This window comes from Vulpes lagopus, chromosome 19 (genome assembly GCF_018345385.1).
Source record: "Vulpes lagopus strain Blue_001 chromosome 19, ASM1834538v1, whole genome shotgun sequence".
Taxonomy (NCBI): Eukaryota; Metazoa; Chordata; class Mammalia; order Carnivora; family Canidae; genus Vulpes; species Vulpes lagopus.
Window position 1 is genome coordinate 45,907,270 of NC_054842.1, and position 20,508 is coordinate 45,927,777.

Here is a 20,508-nt window from a genome sequence, read left to right on the forward strand (position 1 = left end):
AAAACAAAGGGCGTAACCAAAGCCAAAGAACACCATATAATTATTAAACAGACAATCCAACAAGAAAATGTAACAATTGTAAATATTTATGCACCCAACATGCGAGTACCCAAATACATAAAGCAGCTAATAACAAACATAAAGGAACTAGTTGATAGTAATAAAATAATAATAGGGGACTTTGACACCCCACTTGTATCAACGGACAGACCATTCAAGCAGAAAATCAACAAGGAAGAGTGGCTTTGAATGACACACTGGATCAGATGAATTTAACAGATATATCCAGAACATTCCACCCTAAAAGAGCAGAGTGCACATTCTTTTCAATTGCACATGGAACATTCTCCAGAACAGATCACACATTAGGCTACAAAACAAGTTTCAACAAATTAAAAAAGAACAAAGTTCTACCATGCACCTTCTGACTATAATGATATGGAACTAGAAATCAAGTATAAGAAAAAATCTGGAAAGAGGAAAAACACATAAACGTTAAGTAACATGCTACTACACGATGAATAGGTCAATCAAGAAATCAAAGAAATTTTAAAAAATACATGGAAACAAATAAAAATGAAAACACAGAGGTCCAAAGTCTTTGGGACATCCATTCATGATAAAAATCCTCAACAAAGCAGGTCTAGAGGGGATATGACTCCACAAAATAAAGGCATTATATGAAAAACCTACAGCAATCATCATACTCAATGGGGTATTCTTTTCCCCAGGTCAAGAACAAGACAAGGATGTCCATTCTCACCACTTTTAGTCAACATAGTACTGGAAGTACTAGTCTCAATCAGACAACAAAAAGAAATAAAAGGTATCCAAATTGGAAAGGAAGCCTTAAAACTTAAACTATTTGCAGATGACATGATATTATATATAGAAAACCCTGAAGACTCTACAAAAAAACTACTAGAATTGGTAAGTGAATCCAGCAAATTCACAGAATATGAAATCAATGTACAGAAATATGTTGTACCCCTATATGCTAATAATGAAGCAGCAGTGAGTGAAACTAAGAAAACAATCTCATTTACAATTGTACCAATAAACAATAAAATATCTAGGAATAAACCTAACCAAGGAGAAGAAAGCCCCGTACTTTTCAAACTATAAAACACAGATGAAAGAAATTGAAGATGACACAAAGAAATGGAAAGACATTCCATAATCATGGATTAGAAGAACAAACATTGTTATAGTGTCTATACTACCCAAAGCAATCTACAGATGTAATGCAATCCCTACCAAAATACCAACAGCATTTTTCACAGAACTAAGAATAAACAATCCTAAAATTCGTATGGAACCACAAAAGATCCTGAACAGCCAAAGAAATCTTTAAAAAGAGAAACAAAACTAGTGGTATCACAATTCCAGACATCAAGTATATTACAAAGCTGTAGTAATCAAAATAGTATGGTACTGGCACAAAAATAGACATATAGGTCAATGGAACAGAATAGAAAACCCAGAAATAAACCCACAATTATATGGTCAATTAATCTTTGAAAAAGGAGGAAAGAATATATCATGGGAAAAAGTCTCTCCAACAAATGGTGTTGGGAAAACTGGACAGCAACACGCAGAAGAAGGAAACGAGACCACTGTCTTACACTATACACAAAATCAACTCAAAATGGAGTAAAGACCCAAATGTCAGACCTGAAACCATAAATATCCTAGAAGAGAGGACAGGCAGTAATATCTCGGTGATCAAGTACAGCAACATTTTTCTAGATATGCCTCCTAAGGCAAGGGAAATAAAAGCAAAAATAAGCATCAAAATAAAAAGCTTCTGAACAATGAAGAAGGCAATCAACAAAACCTACAGGCAACCTACTGAATGGGAGAAGATATTGGCAAGTAACATATCCAATAAAGGGTTAGTATCCAAAACATATAAAGAACTTTAAGTTCAACACCCAAAATAGGAATGATCCAATTTATTTTTTCTTTTTTTTTTGTATATTTTTTTATTGGAGTTCGATTTGCCAACATATAGTATAACACCCAGTGCTCGTCCCATCAAGTGTCCCCCTCAGTGCCCATCACCCAGTCACCCCAATCCCCCGCCCACCTCTCCTTCCACCGACCCTTGTTCATTTCCCAGAGTTAAGTCTCTCATGTTCTGTCTTCCTCTCTGATATTTCCCACATGAATGATCCAATTTAAAAATGGGCAGAAGCCATGAATAGACACTTTACCAAAGAAGAATGGCTAACAGACACGTGAAAAGATGCTCAACATCACTCATCTTATCATTAGGGAAATGCAAATCAAAAGTACAAGGAGATATCACCTCACACCTGTCAGAATGGCTGGAATAAAAAACACAAGAAACAACAAGTGTTGGCAAGGATGTGAAGAAAAAGAATCCTTTTACACTGTTGATGGGAATGTAAACTGATATAGCCACTGTAGAAAACACTATGGAGGTTGCTCAAAACCTTAAAATTAGAACCACCCTACAACCCAGCATTTGCACTACTAAGTATTTCCCTAAAGAATACAAAAATACTAATTCAAAGGGATACATGCACCCTGATGTTTTTAGTAGCATTATCTACAAGAGCCAAATTATGGAAGTAGCCCAAGTGTCCATTGATAGATGACTAGATAAAGAAAACATGGTATATAGATACAATGGAATATTATTCAGCCATAAAAAAAACAATAAAATCTTCCCATTAACAATGATATAGGTGGAGCTAGAGAGTATTATGCCAAGTGAAATAAGTCAGAGAACGACAAATACCATTTGATGTCACTCATAGGTAGAATTTAAGAAACAAAATAACAAACAAAGGAAATAGAGAGAGGCAAACCAAGAAATAGATTCTTAACTATAGAGAACAAACTGATGGTCACCAGAGCAGAGGTTGGAGAGGGGATGGGTGAAATAGGTGACGAGGTTAAAGAGTACACTGATCATGATGAGCACTGAGTCATGCATAGAATTGTTGTACACCAAAAAAAAAAAAAAAGAATTGTTGTACACCTGAAACTAACATAACATTATATGTTAACTATACTGGAATTAAAATTTAAGAACTAAAAAAAATAAAAAATTAAAAAATTAAATTTAAGAACTGAATGAAAATATGCATTTGCAAAAGGCATATACTATAAGGCAATTTATTCCAGTTCAATTTTTAATAGCAAGAGACTATAAAACAAATATCTATGAAAAGGTTTTTGGTTGAAGGCGAATAAATCATGGCACATCCTGATCATTCAGCTGTAAAATGAAGTGAGGAATATCTTTATATACTGATATGGCCTGATGCCCAGCATGTATACTTTTAATTTTGTTTTCCTCTTTATATTTTATTTATTTCTTTTAAAGATTTCATTTATTTATTTGAGAGAAAGAGTGGGTGACAGAGAGAGCACACACGAGCAGAGGCAGACGGGGAGGGAGAAGCAGACTCTCCTGCTGAGCAGGGAGCCCAATGCAGGGCTCGATCCCAGGATCTCTGGATCCTGACCTGAGCTAACAGCAAATGCTGAACAAACTGAGCCACCCCAGTGCCCCATTCCTGGATATGATTTAAATGAAAAAAAGAAAGTGAAGAAAAGCATATGTGTATAATGCTACCATTTATCCAAGAAAGTAGATGTGATGCATATCTAGATAGGTAGATGATAGATAGAATTAATGGAATAAAACAAAAACTCTTTTAAAAAAAGTTGTTTAGGGATCCCTGAGTGGTGCAGCAGTTTGGCGCCTGCCTTTGGCCCAGGGCGCGATCCTGGAGACCCGGGATCGAATCCCACGTTGGGCTCCCAGTGCACGGAGTCTGCTTCTCCCTCTGCCTATGTCTCTGCCTCTCTCTCTCTCTGTGTGACTATCATAAATAAATAAAAATTTTTAAAAAAAGTTGTTTATAACCAGCAATTCCCACTCCTAGATATATACTGAAGAGAAAAGAACATCCATATGTCCACACAGAAACTTGAATATGAATGTTCATAGCAGAATTATTAATAATAGCCAAAAAATGGAAACAACCCAAATGCCCATCTACTTACGAATGATAAACAGTTGTGCTATATCCACACAATGGAATATTATTCAGCCATGAAAAAGGAACACTGAACACATTATGCTAAGTGAAATTAGTCCATCACAAAAGGCCACATATTGTAAATAATTCCATTGATCCGAGAAGTTCAGAATAGACAAACTCACAAAGAAACAAAGTAGATTAGTGATTGCCAGGGGCTGGGAGGAGTGGGGAATTTGAGGGGACTGCTAAAGGAGATTTCTTTTGGTGAAAGTGAAGTATTCTAAAATTAGTTAGCGATTGCTGCACAAGTTTTAAAATACACTAAAACCCACTGAATCTGTACTCTTTAAAAAGGATGACTGTTAAAACATATTAATTATATCTCAATTTTAAAAATTAACTTTATCAGTAGGCAGATGCAACAGAGTGGAAAGGGCAGGAATAGGAATGGATTTCTCTAAATATATCTTGTTCAATAGATTTAAGTTTAGAATTGTAAATATGTGATATATTTGTACGATCAAATTTAAAAATTAAAAAGGAACCCTTAAGGGTGTACTTCTGGCATGGCAATATTAAGACCTCTGTGGTCCCTCTCCACAGTGACATTGGTGGAGATCACTTTTAAATCTTCATTCTCTAGAAATGGTCATTAGGCCATTTAGCAAATGAAGAAACATTTATCCAACAAAACCCGCTAAAGCTTAGTAATAACAGTAAGAATCTGTGACATCTGAACCATGATCCTCTCCCTCTCCTTTGAAACTCAGAATGATGGAAACTCCATTCCAGATGGATACAGCCAAAAATACAGGGTTTTCCTTCTCCCACCCAGCTCCCACTCATGAGACAGAGACTCTATGTTGTGTTTGGCACACCAAAAGTACTGGGGTCTGATTCCCCTTGCCCCAGCTCATTCATAAAGCAGAGTTTCCATGCAGAGACAAGCAAGCCAAGAATATCAGCGGCTATGTAACATAAATGAAAGAAGTAGAGAATAGAAAAATAATAGAGAAAATTAATAAACCAAAAAGTTGGTTCTTTGAAAAGCACAACAAAGTTGACAAACCTTTAGCTAGATTGATCAAGGAGAGAGAAAGTTCAGATCAAAGAGGGAGCATTACTACTCACCTTCCAGAAATGAAAAAGATTATAAGGGAATATTATAAACATTTATATGCTAAAAAAATTAGATGATTTAGATAAAATGAACAAATTCCTAAGAAGACAAAAACTGAGTAAGAAGAAATAGAAAATATAAATGGAAAACAGATTGAGTTTGTCATTTTAAAACTACCCACAAAGAAAGGTCCAGACTCAGATGACTTCATTGATGAATTCCCTTTTTCTCCCCCAGTGTTTTTTTTAAGATTTATTTATTTATTTATGATAGACATAGAGAGAAAGAGAGGCAGAGACACAGGAGGAGGGAGAAGCAGGCTCCATGCAGGGGGCCAGACGCGGGACTCGATCCCGGGACTCCAGGATCGCGCCCTGGGCCAAAGGCGCCAAACTGCTGAGCCACCCAGGGATCCCCCTTATTGAGATATAACTGACACAGAAGATTATGTAAACTTAAGGTGTACAACATAATGATCTGAGATATGTATATATTGCAAAGTTATTACAATTCACTGGAAAATTCTACCAAATATTTTTTTAAATATTTTTTTTAATTTTTATTTATTTATGATAGGCACACAGTGAGAGAGAGAGAGAGGCAGAGACACAGGCAGAGGGAGAAGCAGGCTCCATGCACCGGGAGCCCGACGTGGGATTCGATCCCGGGTCTCCAGGATCGCGCCCCGGGCCAAAGGCAGGCGCCAAACCACTGCGCCACCCAGGGATCCCTCTACCAAATATTTAAAGAATAATTAATACCAATTCTTCATACACTCTTCCAGGAAATAGAAGGGGAAAGAACTGTTCCCATTTTATTCTCTGATGTCACTATTACCCTGATAGTAAACCAGACAAGTACACTCAAGAAACAAAAATTATACTATCCCATGACCTCTCATAAATATCAATGCAGAAATTTTTAACAAAATAGTAGCAAACAAGAATCTCTACCTGAAAAAAAGGCATCTACAAAAAACCCACAGCTAACATCCTACTTAATGGTGAAAGGCTGAATGCCTTCCTAAGGTCAGGAATAAGCCAAAGATACCACTGTTGCCATGTCTAGTCAATAATGTACTAGAGGTTCCAGCCAGAGTAATTAGACAAGAAAAAGAAATAAAAGTCATTCAGATTGGAAAGGAAAGAAGTAAAACCATCTCTATTTGCAGATAACACAATCTTGTATGTAGAAAATCCTAAGGAATCTAGTAAACAACTATTGGGACTAATGAATGAGTTTAGTAAGATTGTAGGACACTGGTCAATATAAAGATAGAAATTGTATTTTTATACAGTAGCACTGAAAAAATAAAAAATGAAATTAAGAAAACAGTTCCAATTTATAATGAAATCAAAAAGAATAATAGGAATAAATTTAACAAAACTTTAAAATATATACTCTGAGGGGTGCCTGGGTGGCTCAGTCGGGCAAGTGTCTGCCTTCAGCTTAGGTCACGATCCCAGGGCCCTGGGATCCAGTCCTGCATCGGGCTCCTTGATCAGCAGGGAGCCTACTTCTTTTTCCTGCAGCTCCCCTTTCTTGCGCTCTCTCTCTCTCTTTCTCTGTCAAATAAATAAATAAAATCTTTAAAGAAATAAAATAAGATCTCTGAAAACTACAAATCATTGTTGAAAGAAATATAAATAAATGAAATTATGTCCTATGTTTATGGACTGGAAGATTTGATATTGTTAAAATGGCAATGTTCCCCAAATTGATCTGCAGATTCAACATCATCCCTACCTAAATACAAGTTGGCTTCTTTATAGAAACTGACAAGCAGATCCTAAAATTCATATGGAAATGCAAAGGAACCAAAATAGCCAAAATAATCTTGAGGAAGAACAAAGTTGGACCTAAATTGGTCTGAAATCAGACCTCCTGATTTCAAAACTTACTACAAAGCAAGAGTGATCAAGATATTGTTACTGGCATAAAGCTAGCCATATAGATCAATGGAACAGAATTGAAAGTCCAGAAATAAACCCATATATTGTCAATTGAGTTTTCAACAAGGATGCCATGGCAATCAATGGAGATACAGTAGCCTTTTCAACAAATAGTGCTGGGACAACTGGATAGCCACACATAAAATAATAAAATTGGACCGTGACCTCATACTATATACAAAAATTAACTCAAAATTGATTAAAGACCTAGTGCTCACTTTGGCAGCACATATACTAAAAATTGATTAAAGACCTAAACATAAAAGGCAAAATTATGAAATTCTAAGGAGAAAATAGAGGGGTAAATCTTCATGACCTTGGATTTCGCAATGGATTCTTGGATATGATACAAAAGCACAAGCAACAAAAGAAATAGATAAATTGAACTTCATCTAGATTTCAGACTCTGTGCTTCAAAAGACACTATCAAAAAAGTTAAAAGGACAACACACTGAGAGAATATATTTGCAAATCATGTATCTTATAAGGGACTAGTATCTAAAATTATATAAAGGCCTCTTACAACTCAATAACAAGAAATAAATTACTCAATTTTTAAGAGGACAAAGAAATCTTATATTGATTGTTCTTACTAAACTAAAATAAGCAAAGGATCTCCAAAAATATTTCACTAAAGAAGAAAATGCACATAACTATCAGGGAAATGAAAATCAAAGCCACAGTGACATATCTCTTCATATCCACGAGGATGGCTAGAATAACAAAGACACTAATAACAAAGGATGTTGACATCTTTTGACAAGAGTTGACAAGGATATAGAGAAATCAGAACCCTCATACACTTTTGGAATGTAAAGTGATACATCCACTTTGGAAAACACTCTAGTGGTCCTCAAAAAAGTTGAACCACGGAGTTACCATTTGACCAAGCAATTCTACTCCCAGGTATATAGTCAAGAGAAATGTAAATATATGTCCACACAAAAACGTGTACACAAATGTCTATAGCAGCATTATTGATAATCATCAAAGGTGGAAAAAAAACTAAATCTTCATGAAATGACGGATGGATCTACAAAATTTGGCATATCCACATAATGGGACATTGTTCAGCCTTAAAAAGGAATGAAGTGCTGATACGTGCTAACGTGGATGAGGCTAGTCTCAAAATACCACGTATTAAATTATTTCATTTATATGAGATGTCCATAATAGGAAAATATAGAGACAAAATAAATTAGTGGTTGCATTAGGTTATGGAGTGGGGGCTGTGGGGAAATTTTGAGTGGTCATAGCCAAGAGGTACTAGATTTCTTCTTGAAGCTATGAAAATGTTACTGTGGTGATCATTGCATTACTGAATATGCTGATAACCATTTAAGTGCATCTTTAAATAGATGAATTTTATGGCAAGTGAATTATATCTCAATAATGCTGTTTAAAAAAACTACTGAAAAGAAAAGCCAAATAGAACAAATGAACCTAAGTGCATATCAAGTTAGTGGCATAATTGCACAGAGAAATTTCACATAATTTAAAAGCTAATAATTTGGCTCCATATCCCTCATGAAACACTGCCTAGTTATAAAAAGAACTGCAAAGACCGTTTTTTTAGAAGACTGTTTTCAATAATCATATTGTTAATAAAATTATTATTATATTTTGAAACTGCTGTATATTTAGTAGGATAAAGCAACTAAGTAATTACATGATTGTTGTTAGGAACCAAGATTTTCAATTTAAGAAAAAAAAAAAAGAATACGAGACACAAGTGAAAATGTGTCATCTTCAATTTGGATTGGAAATACCAATATAAAATCGTGATGTACTTTCCTTAAAAATACATATTTTTTAGTTTCATTCGCTAAAAGCCTTAGAAACAATGTGAATACAATGAGAAAACAGTTGCAATAAGCATTCCTAGAGTTCAGACAGTAATCTCGAAATACCATACCCTGGTAAAAAGAATCATGGCAGATGGTTCCAAGTCTAGGGAAGGAAATATCAGGTGAATCTGGGGCATCTCAAAATGTCAGTCTCTTTTCTTTTCTTTCTTTTTTTCTTTTTTTTGCCAGTCTCTTTTCTATGTGCTTTGCCTGTATTTGCTCATTTAATTCATTTGTAATTGAAAAAATAGAATCAAAAAGATTGCCCAAGATCAGACAGGGAAAAGTGACAAAAACAAAACAAAACTAGGTACAAATCCAGGCTTCAGAATCAGCACTTGAAAAGTTGCTCAACCTTGCTAGTAATTAGACAAATGTATATTAAAACAACTCTGAGCCAACTTTACCCTCTTATTAGAAGGGCAAAATTAATGTCTGGCAAAATAAAATTTTAGTGAGCTCTCAAATAAAAGTCTTACATATTGCTGACAGAAACTTAATTTTTGGGACACGTGGGTGGCTCAGTGGTTGAGCATCTGCCTTTGGCTTGGGTTGTGATCCCAGGGTCCTGGGATCAAGTCCTGCATTGGGCTCTCTGCAGGGAGACTGCTTCTCCCTCTGCCTGTGTCTCTGTCTCTTTCTCTGTGTCTCTCATGAATAAGTAAATAAAATCTTAAAAAAAAAAAAAAAGAAACAATTTTTCAGAATATTTTTTGGATAGTTTACCATACCTAATACATTTGAAGATGCACATACCTCATGCTCAGACATCTCCCTTCTAGGGGCATTTAGGTCACGCAGTCAGTTGAGCAACTGACTCTTGATTTTTGGCTCAGGTCATGATCTCAGGGTCTTGAGGTCAAGCCCTGCATCAGGCTCCATGCTCAGAGGGGAGTCTGCTTGAGATCCTTTCTCTCCCTCTGCCCCTTCCCCTCTGTACTCTCTCTCCTTGTCAAATAAATAAGATCTTAAAAAAAGTTCCACTTCTAGATGAGAGAAATTCTTTTTTTATTTTTTTCATTTGTTTTTATTGAAGTTCGATTTGCCAACATATAGTATAACACCCAGTGCTCATTCCTAGATGAGAGAAATTCTATATATATTTATACGAGGGAACAATGTATAAACATCCACATTCATTACAGCCCAGAGTACAACAATGAACAAGTAGAAACAGCCTCAGCATCTCAGGAGCCTGGATACGTAAGTGCGGCTTATTCATAATGAGTATACTCCAGGTGGCAATTAAAATGAATGAATCAGGTCTACTGGAGAAACCTCAAAATTGTGTTGAGTCAAAAGTAAAATTGCATATAAAATGTACAGTTTGACATTACCTATGTAAATCTTAAAAAGTTCACAAGAGTATGTATTATGAATTTATTTATGTGTAGTAAAGGTACAAAAATACATGTGAATGACCTACGTTGACTTCATAAGGCAAGGAGAGGTGTTTTGTCCTATCTTTAACATTTTACTTATACCTTAAAAAAGAGATTTAAGGCAAATGTGGCAAAATTTTAATAACTGTGGCATATCGATGATGGCATGTAGACATGTTATTTTTTATGTTGGAAATTTCTTATAACCACAGTATTTAAAAATCCAAAGCACAATATCCTATATTAAGCACAGTTTGCTCATTTAAAAAAATAAATAAATAAAAAAGGAGTGAAGGCTAAATTGGCATGTGGTAGCCTGGACTGAATTCTAGAACAGAGAGAGGACATTAGTGGGAAAACTGGTGAAATCCAAATAGAGTCCTAATCTAGTTAATGATGTCACTCCAGTGTTAAAGTCTTAGTTTCGACAAGTAGACCGTGGTTGTGTAAGATGTTCACGTTAGGGGAAGCTGAGTGAAGGTGCAGAGAAACTTTCTGTAGTATCTTTGCAACTTCTCCGAAATCTAAGTATGTTTTGGAAATGAGTGAAGGTATCAAATTCCATATATTTTCTCTAAGTGTTTTTCTGTTTTCTAACAGGGATTCAAGTCTTTTCTAAGGACAAATTTCATGAGCCAATATATTTACCAAGGGCCGTTTTCATGTCTGAGGTAGCATTACCTGTACTGCTTCCCCAGCTACGGCAATTTCAACGTGAGGTAATAAAAGGGAGGTCACAAGAGGCTCTAGAGCAGGGATTACTGTGTGGACAAGCGGTCTTTGTGACCAAGGTATCCCCTGGTTTCTCTTCAGCTTTCCAAATGCTATAGGTCTTCTTCTTGCAATCCTAATTAGCTGGGTTGGATCCACAGTCCCATAAGTTTTGAAAAGCCGTTCAGAAGGAAGAACGTCGGGAAAGTAAAATTATAGTTCGAGATGTATGACTGGCAAGTGACCCTAAAAAATAGGTGACTTCCTGCCACGTCAAATACAGAGGCTACTGTTAGTGTTTTTGATGAGGAAGGCCCCTCACCCTATCAGAGATGTTTTGGTTTTGCAGTTTACAAAGTTAGTGAATCCTATTTACGGAGAGCATTTAAGCTTTTCAACATGATTTTCCCATTAAGGTTTCATAACAGTTGCATGAATCAGGAGGGCAAGTGTTTCCTTCTCTGAAGGCCAAGGAAGTTAGCTATTTGTTTGACGCCATGGAACCAGAACTCTGAGTCCTCTTCAACACTTCTCAAATTGCATTTGTATATGAATTACCTAAGGGTCCTGTGAAAATGAAAATTCTGATTCAGGGGGCCTTGGGTGAGGGCCAAGATTCCGTATTCCTAACAGGGTTCCAGGTTACTGTGGGCCACACTCTGAATAATAGACCATTGACACAGGCTGGGTATTAAACTCTGTGGGTCCACCCTCCCCGTGCATCCCAGGTCAGCGTAGATGGACTTTAATGTTTAGCAAAGAAAGGGATCTGGCCTTGGAAAACATTTTTTTTTTTTTAAAGATTTTATTTTGAAATAATCTCTACACCCATTATGGAACTCGAACCCACAACCCCAGGCTTCAGTCCCACGTTCTATCACTGAGCCAGCCAGGTCCCCCTTCCTTGAAAAGCGTTCTGACGCTGTTCTCAATCGAGCAGACATGACTGTTTATACTTTCCTTCTTCGTGTAACTCGTCTGTAACGAACAGGAAGTTGTGCACAAGTCACCGAGGGTGGAGCTAGGTGGAAACACGCTTGGATACTGCCAGCGTTTATTTAGCTTTATGATTTAGTCTTTGTCAGAAATTATCCAGGTGCATTTGGACCTTGGCATCTACAGTTGTTCATTAGTTGGTGCCTCAAGTGATAGAACACAAATTTTGTAGGCCCTTGGTGGTTCATCCTGGTCCCGTGGCACTCCTGGCTGCCAGGAGTTAGGTGGTTTTCCAGAGCTCCACATGGCTGAATGGATGGCATGTTCCCAGTGGACCCTGAGTTTCCTTGGTCTACTGTATAAGATCTGGTTTGGAAACCACATGATACCGTAAAATGCTCGTCAGTGTGGCGTGGCGTTGCCATAGGGAATTTATGAAGAGAACAAGCTTTCCCTTTCAAGGGCTGGATCTGATTTGGGAGGAACAGAGCCATCTGGGTTTGTGGTCTAGTTTGGAGAAAGATGCACCGCTGTGACATCCTTGTCCCTTCCCTATGATCTAGGGGCCCAGGACAGAGGGCAGCTGACAGCCCACACGCACCTGCTCTGAACAGTGTGGTTGTTTGACTTATAACTGGACAGACTGGTGTAGTGAGGTGTTGGCTTTCTTTATAAAGCACTTTTTATAGTTTTCTCAATGACACTTATAATGAACGGTTCTCAAATATGCCTGAAGGACAAATCCTACTGTTGATGTACTTCCAAATATCAAGCTTATCCTGAGAGTTCATTTCAAGGCTAGACTCGGATGATGGTGCCGAGCCCGGCCATTAAGCAGAGGTTGCCAAGATCGAAAGTAGTTGGGATGACTGTCGTATCAAGGATGCATTATTTTACAAGACATGTTCTTACTTTATGATAGGGCATCTGGTGCTCTATCACTTTCATCTAAAATGTTGAGCTCCCCTTGAGTGTGTAGTTTCATAGCAGCCTCAAGGCTGGTGAGAATAAATGAAAAAAAAAAAAAAGTTATGGATTGTTCCTAAGGATTCTATAGCCGAGAAATGGAAAAAACTAATAAACATGGCAACATAATAAATGCTAACTCATCCAGAGTGCTCAATCCCAAAGACAGGGATTCTAATTCCCCTGACAAGGAAAAGGTAAAATTTAAGCTAGACTTTAAAGGATTAGTAGTACTGTAACGTAGAGAAAATGAGCAAAAACACCTAGAGCACAAGGTATTAGAAAAGTGAAAGTAGACATTTGGGGTTGACCTGGCTACAGAGAGGCAGTGGGGGGCAAAGCTGAAAAGTAGGTTGTGCCAGGCTGTGAAATCTCCTGAAAAAATTCAACACTACAGAGTTATTTCACTCCAAGGGCAGCGGTAAGCCACTGAAGTTTAGTAAACACTCCGATTATACTTCAGAGAACTCTAATGGGGTTTCATGAGATTAATATATAAACGAAACTAAAAGGAGACAGGCCTAAAGAATCAGAATTCCTTGGCACTCGACATATTAAAGAGCCAATTTGGTCACCATAAGACTAGTTTTCTAATCCTGGTTCTGCTACTGGTTCATTAGTGATGGGAGAGATAACTTCTCCACTCAATCATTTGCTCAAATGTAAAATAAATGGGATACCAAGGTAATTTCTAAAAGTTCCCTCTGGCTCTAAAATCAATTATTTTCATTCCCCTGGTTCAGACTTCTTCATAACGATGAGAAAAGAAGAAAAACCTGTTACTAATGCTTTTAATGATATTGAAATCATAGTTTTATTTAAATTTGTAGATTTGTTCTGCATCCCAAGGTAGAAGTTTGCACACTGAAAAAAAAGTCACACATGATTTATTCACTGAAGTTTCGTAATAAAAAGAACCTATGGAGAGCACATGACTACATTTTTTTTTTTTTGGCTACCAGACTATCAAATAAGATTTTTCAACATCACAGATGGAAATTTTTAAAACAAAATACAGTAAGATTATATAACAAAATACTTTTTAAAAATGTACTCTTGAATATGTTACAGTGGATAACATTACCGATTTGATCTATTTTTGTGCTGTACAGGAACTATCAATAGTAAATTTGTCACTTAAATTCATTTTCAAAAGAAATTGCATCTATAAAAGGACAAGTTTTTTTTTTTTTCTTTTTTGGGTTGGCAACATGCAAACATATTTTTAAAACTACAAGTTTCTCTAAAAGCAGAAGTAAAGAGCTCATGAAAACAGAAGTGTTCTGTGTGGACATTCTACAATCATTCCTATGGTTTCTCTAGGGTATTGTTGAGTCCAGAAACTTGCTTCTAATTTCTGCTCTACCTCAACTAGCTCTGTCAGAGCATATGCGATTTACCTGGTTTTATCTTTCTTTTAAAATACTGATCATAATTACAATTTTCATTTTATTGTCTTTTCTCCCACTACTGGACTGAAAAATACTTGAGTGCCAGGACCCTGTAGTCACAGCTCTAACTCCCTATCTGGCACATAACTCAATATTCACAAAACAAATGAATTTTTTAATCTGTAAATTGAAGACAGTTGGACTAAACTGCCCATGTCTCTATTTTTATGATTCTGTGCTATGCATGAATTTACTTTGTATTATCTAAGTCCAGTTGATTTTTTCCCCTTCAGCTAGTCTTCTAAGCCTTTTATTGCTCATTAGTACTCTTCAAAATAGGACGTTTTTGTCCTAATTCAACTTGAAGATAAAGCAGTACAAGTACCTGGAGTAGGATGAAGTTTTGACAGGAAATGATTCTCTTGTGAAGTGACACTGAATTTGCTGTTGAACCCAACTCCTGCTTCTTAAAGTTCTGGTTTTTACTTAAAACAGTAAGTTAAAAACTAAAAAGGTACTCAAAGACAAACTTTAAAACAATTTCTAAGTGGAAAATTTGATGTTCTAAATTATATAGATGCTACAACAGTGATAAAATTTTGTTGATGAACCTCCCAAGAACACAGTCCAGTTCTACACGGCATTCCTTTGTGCCAACAAAACCCCAGGAACCTTAATGAGAAGAGCCCTGGCCCTGCAGTTGAGGATACACACTTCTTTAACAGAAGTCAAAGCCCATTACAATACATCCTGTTACAGTGAACATCTTTCCTTATTTTGGAAGCCCACTCAATTATTTTGAGTAACATTATATACAACCCAACAGATACAATGAAATCATGGACAACTCTTTGAAATGTTAAACGACAAAGAGTAATTGGATAATGTAGACAATCCCCCAATAGACATTATTACCACTCTGTGTTCAACACTGATGACATAAAAATTCAACTGGGAAAGAACTGTGATTTTTTTCCCTTGAATGGGAGTTGGATAATGAGGGTAAATCCTAAGAAGTATTTAATCCACTGTGCTTTTAATGTACTTCTTGCTACTTACTCCCAGTTAAAAACTTTTTATCTGTGTCTCAAGGTACTTTTTAACTTAAGTACAATACTAGGCATTCTTTAAAATAATCTTCTATTAACTGTAAAAAGCACACTCAGATAAGAAATCTGTAAAATCATACCTTTTAGAAGGCATCAAATAATCAGGGAACTTTATTTTTTTAAAGGATAAATCAAATAAGACATTGCTTTCGTTGACCCACACATGCATAATCCATCCTTAATATAAAACGTACTCAATTAGGAAATTACACATGAAATACAAAGGGAATGCAACTTTTACATATGTAAAATGATTGCTAGCTATGGAAATTTAACAGTCGAATTAATGGAGACATTGTACAATTAAAAAAAACCACCCCAAAACCCTAATATCTTCAAGCCAATTGTCTATAGTAAACCAGGGGAAATTCTAATATGGAATGGTTTGACTCAAAGCAAAAATAAGGCACCTGCTATAAATTTAGAACGGTAACTTTCATTTTTAAAGTTACAATAAAATAGTATTAGTCAACCAAGCCACTTGCTTCAAAGAGGGAAACAAGTACAGGGTTGATTTCCTGGGTGAGAAAGGCAGGTAACAATGCAGATAAAAAACCTGCTGGCCCAAGGCTGGCTGACTCCTTCCCTATTCTTGAATAGTTAAGTTCCTAAACATCCTAAACTGCTCCTCTCCCTCATTCTTCCCCTATAGTTAGGGGTATCAGAAGCTCTCTCTGAGGTTCACACTGTGTAAGACTAGGTAGATTTCCCTTCTGTTCCTCTTAAAACAGCTTATTTTAAAAGAGTTATCCTGAGGTGATTAACAAAGCAAATGAGCAGCTTTCTTTCCAATTCATTGATGCATAGACACCTCTTAGGTGCTTTTTTAAAATCAAGTTATGACCAAGTATTTAAATAGCCAAAACTTAAAATTTTCAACAGTACCAGAAAACCCAAACCCTGCCTTCTCACCCTTACCATTAGTAAAATGAAACTTTGATCAATCTTAACCTACAAAATCATACAACAAAGGGAAGACTAGACTGATCCTTATCAGTGAATCCATTTAATTCCAGCTGGCACCTTCGTCTGACGTATCTAGTACCCTAACAATATTTTTATCCTCAATCTAGAAAATTATTTCCAAACTAAGTAGCTTTTTAGTTGATGTGCCTTTTTTGGTATTAAAAGTGCTATTAACGTGCTAAGATGTCTTATGGCACGTTGGGACTCACCAGTATGCCCTGATGAGACACCCATTTTTAGTAGTATTTTTCCCTAAAATGCTGTCTAGCATAGTAGACCCCTTTGAATATATTAAAGTAATTCTGGTGAAATCAATGGTGACATAAACCTTCCCTGACTGTACTCCACCACGGTAGTTTTAGTGAAAATGAAGTGACTCATTAAGTTACAAAATGCTCAACCACATTGTTTTCTTACTGCATTTCAGGTTAGTATAATTAGTCATGCAAAATCGAAGGTAGTGTAACAGAAATAATATTGTTAAAATAGGCGTTGTAGCTATAAGCATCTCCCTTTATATTAAGCATTTAGAAGCTTTTAAAAAAATTTAGGTACTAAAGATTATGGGAAGACTAGGTTAACTGTATAGATGGTTCCATTTATAAGCACTTTATTACAGGACAGTTACAGGACCCTATATGGGAGTGTGCTTTCAATTTAAGATATAGTAATAAAGTGCCTAGCCATATAAAAACCAACTCCAAATTTTAAATTAAGCTAATTGCATTTACACATTAGAGTTAACAAAACCTAGACCTTGCCTATATCGATTTACTCTAATTATCTATACTGGATACTGTTTTAATAACCACATCAAAAAAAATTTACTCTTTACTGACTGAATAAGTAGGGTCCACTACTATAGCTTAACAATCAAATTTTATTGCTTTATTCATGTGGTGCTTTTGCAAGGCACTGTGGTATGGACTAGAAAACTTGGAATGACTCGTGAAGAAACCTTGGAATGACAAATGAAGGATGATATGAAAAGTCATTCTGAGGCAGGATGCTTTACTGAATTGTTTTTAACCAGGGTATCAAACATCAGGAATGAGTTCAAGTTAAAATTCACAGGAGAATGGAAACATCTTAAGGTCAGTCACTTCACATGCCCATCCTGATACTTTGAATAATCTGGAAAATTGCTGTAAAGAGAAAGAGCAAATGTTTTAGTAACCATGCTTTGAATAAAATAGGTCTGGCAACTGACAAATACTTATTAAGGCAGTTCACAAAAATCCAAGAGCACCTTTAGCATTACTTGCAAATGCTACATAACTTCATTGAAATAAGAAATGAAAACAAGCCTACTCTCTCTAATAAAACAAGCGAATGTCTGTAAGTTATTTTTTTAAATTTCAGCCTCTCTTGAGTTTTATGTCTGAACGTCTAACAGATTTTGCAGTGCACATTTTAGAAAGAACTTAAAGCACCGAAGCAAACAGGTTTTTCCGGCACAAGAATTATTTTGGTTTATCCCCAAAATATTAAATGTCCTTCTAAGGCCTGGACTATGATATAACCCTGTTTCCTCATTTTCACAAAGCTGAAATTCGATAAGCTTCAGGTTATATAAATTGCTTGGCTCTTGGCCATTTATCAAGAAAGCTTCAAACGAGTCAGTTTAGGAGGCAGGCAAACTGAAAGGTGAAAGAGGAACCTCAGTAACTTTAGAATGTCAGAGCGTAAAAGAAACCTGTACTTCAGTATCGACGACTTGCATATTAAGATAATAAACGAAGAGGGAAAAAAAAAAGATCCTTTGTAATTTGCAGGGGCAGGAATCTATCACTTTAACAGCAGGCCAACTTGATAACTTATGGTTTCCTGCCATATGTCAAACGTTTCTTTAATCTAAAAAACACTGGTCTCACGTATTACAGTTGCCAAATCAGGTCTGTTTCCTTTATATGGAAATCAATTCTCTGCAAGAGCTTCACTTTCTAAAACGTACCCGACTCTGACAATAATAAAGACATGCGATCGCCGGACACGTTAAATGAAAAAGTTCAACGTCCACGTTCACAAGCGTTTCTGCAAACGTTTCGATAATGAGGCTGCAAAAACATTCCGGATTCTCCTCCCGTGAAGGTTTTTCTTTTGTTTCTGAGTCTAAATTTCTCCCAACGTGATCGTAAGTTACGGAGGACCTGACCTCCTTTTTTTCGGATCTCCTGCGAGCACGACCCAGGGCGGTGAGAAGTTTCTGGAGCACCACCCTCGGTGCAAACGTGGGACGAAGCGAGTCGGTTCGGACGAGAGAGGGGCTTGCGGCGGAGCTCCCGGCAGGTGAGCTGGGAACTCCGCTGGGAGGCTTCACCGCTGACGGGCCACCACGTCATCCCAGACCCGACATCCAAACGCCCTACCCCCCCCCCAAAAAAAACACAAAAACCACTTACCAGAACCACAAACAACAAAAATGAAGAGGGCCAATAACCAGGGTCCTACGGACGCCTTCTCTTCGGGAGCGTTCCTCTGCAAAAAATGGAAATTCCCTTTTCAAATGCAAAAAAAAACCCCAAACAAACCCGCCTCGACCCCCTCCCCGAAGCCCCGAGCTCCCGCACCCACCTTCCCGCCCCTCCCCCCGCCCCCCCCCGCGTCCCGCTCCGGGCTGCGGACACCCCCACGCGGCCCTGCGACCCGGGCCCGACCCCGCCGCTCACCGAGGTCTTGGCGACGTTGCCGCGCTGGGTGATGTTCTTGCTGTGCTTCTCGTTGGCCATGCGGATTCGCTGCTTGGCGACCATGTTCGCGGCGCCGCCACCTGCCCCAGCCGCCGTCGGGCTCGCCCGCCCGCCGCCCGCCTGCCCGCCTGCCCTCGGGCCGCCGGAGCGAGGAGGCTCTCAGGCCGGGGCGCTGGCTCCGACCGCCGGGCGTGGGCCGAGCCGAGCGCGGGAGGCCTGGCGACGCCGGACCGGGCGGCCGAGACGCGGGCGCGCGGGGGCCACAGACCGCAGGCCGCCGGGAGCGTGGAGCCCGCGACGACGGAAACGCAACAACCGGCCAGCGCTGTCCGCAGCCTCGAACTACTTCGGGTTCGGCTGCCAACGTCAGCACTGCACGGGCTCCGCCCCGCGGAAGTGCGGGCTCCGCCTGCCGCGGCTGAAGGCGGACGCCCCGCCCCGCGCCCCGCGCCCCGCCCCGCCCGGCGCTCTTTAAAGCGCGGCCCCGGAGCTGCGCGTGCGCCTTCGGGCGCCTTTGCCTTCGTCTCTCCACCCCCGGAAGCGAATCGGCCCCGAGGCCTCGTGATACCGGAAGCAGCTCCGCGCGGTTTCCACGCCCGGGGAGACGTGTAGGGGCCGGGTTTGGCCCTCGTGAACTCTGACCCAAGCGCACGCGTTTCTCTTTCCGGGACAAGATGGCGCCGTCCACGCCGCTCCTGACAGGTGAGTCCTGGCCGAGTAAGGGGCTGTTCTTCAGAGCGGTTTCTTTTTGGGTTTATCGCTGTGCGGGAGAACCCGAGAAGCGCCGGTGTCCGATCCGCCTTTCCTTGCGGGCTGTGGAAGCGCTTAAGAGGGCCTTTTGGGACTCGTGGTGCAGCGTGGCCATCGGAAGTGAGGCCCCCCGCCTCCGGCCTCCAGCATCCCCCCCCCTCCCCTTCGCCTCCCGGTCCTTCCTCTCTGTCGCGTCAAGCTCCCCTGGAATTGAGGGAGGGGGACAAGCTCAGAAGGTGCTAGGTGGCCTTGTTCCCCGGGGCCGCCGCGCTGGTTTTATACGGACCCTTACCTGGTGGCCGACCCAGGTGACAGGGAGACGTCGTGGCCTCTGTGATAAGGAAGACACATCAGCAAACGACTAAGCCACCGGAGCGAGCGACACGCACTGAATACACCTGAGTGATGCCGAATTCTGTGCTCCTCGCTGTAGTGAGACTTGAAGGACCGAATAGAGAGAGCAGAGCGGCGGGAGTGTGGTCTGGGCTTGTGGCAGTGGCCGTCATAGGAACGGCCTAGCAGGGGATCCCGGGGGGGCGCCCAGGGGCTCCATCAGCCCAGGGCGTGACCCCGGGGTCCCGGGATCGAGTCCCGCGCCGGGTCGGGCTCCCCGCACGGAGCCTGCTTCTCCCTCTGCCTGGGTCTCTGCCTCTCCCTCTGTGTCTC

At 39.2% G+C, this 20,508-nt stretch overlaps 2 protein-coding genes across 2 annotated transcripts in view; one reads left to right on the forward strand and one right to left on the reverse strand.

Annotated features, from left to right (window-relative positions):
- Positions 1-13,725: 13,725 nt before the first annotated feature.
- Positions 13,726-19,312, reverse strand: SERP1 (stress associated endoplasmic reticulum protein 1). The gene is made up of 3 exons (XM_041733939.1): positions 19,072-19,312; positions 18,805-18,880; positions 13,726-17,547 (listed from the first exon to the last, which is right to left on the reverse strand). Exons 1-3 carry the CDS (start codon positions 19,153-19,155, stop codon positions 17,507-17,509), a joined length of 201 nt encoding a protein of 66 aa, XP_041589873.1. The 5' UTR covers positions 19,156-19,312; the 3' UTR covers positions 13,726-17,506.
- Positions 19,313-19,650: 338 nt separating this feature from the next.
- EIF2A (eukaryotic translation initiation factor 2A) overlaps positions 19,651-20,508 on the forward strand; it is a 32,537-nt gene continuing 31,679 nt past the window's right edge. Inside the window, exon 1 of the mRNA XM_041733938.1 lies at positions 19,651-19,794. Coding sequence (XP_041589872.1) covers positions 19,767-19,794 — 28 coding nt within the window. The 5' untranslated portion in view covers positions 19,651-19,766. The remainder of the gene's footprint in view (positions 19,795-20,508) is intronic.

Excerpts from the sequence above, each read along its gene's own strand:
- SERP1 (XM_041733939.1), bottom strand. The coding sequence starts at position 19,155 with ATGGTCGCCAAGCAGCGAATCCGCATGGCCAACGAGAAGCACAGCAAG. Across the intron at positions 18,881-19,071 it reads GCAACGTCGCCAAGACCTCG|AGGAACGCTCCCGAAGAGAA; the intron begins GTGAGCGGCGGG and ends CATTTTTTGCAG. Across the intron at positions 17,548-18,804 it reads TTTTGTTGTTTGTGGTTCTG|CAATTTTCCAGATTATTCAA; the intron begins GTAAGTGGTTTT and ends TTCTCTTTACAG.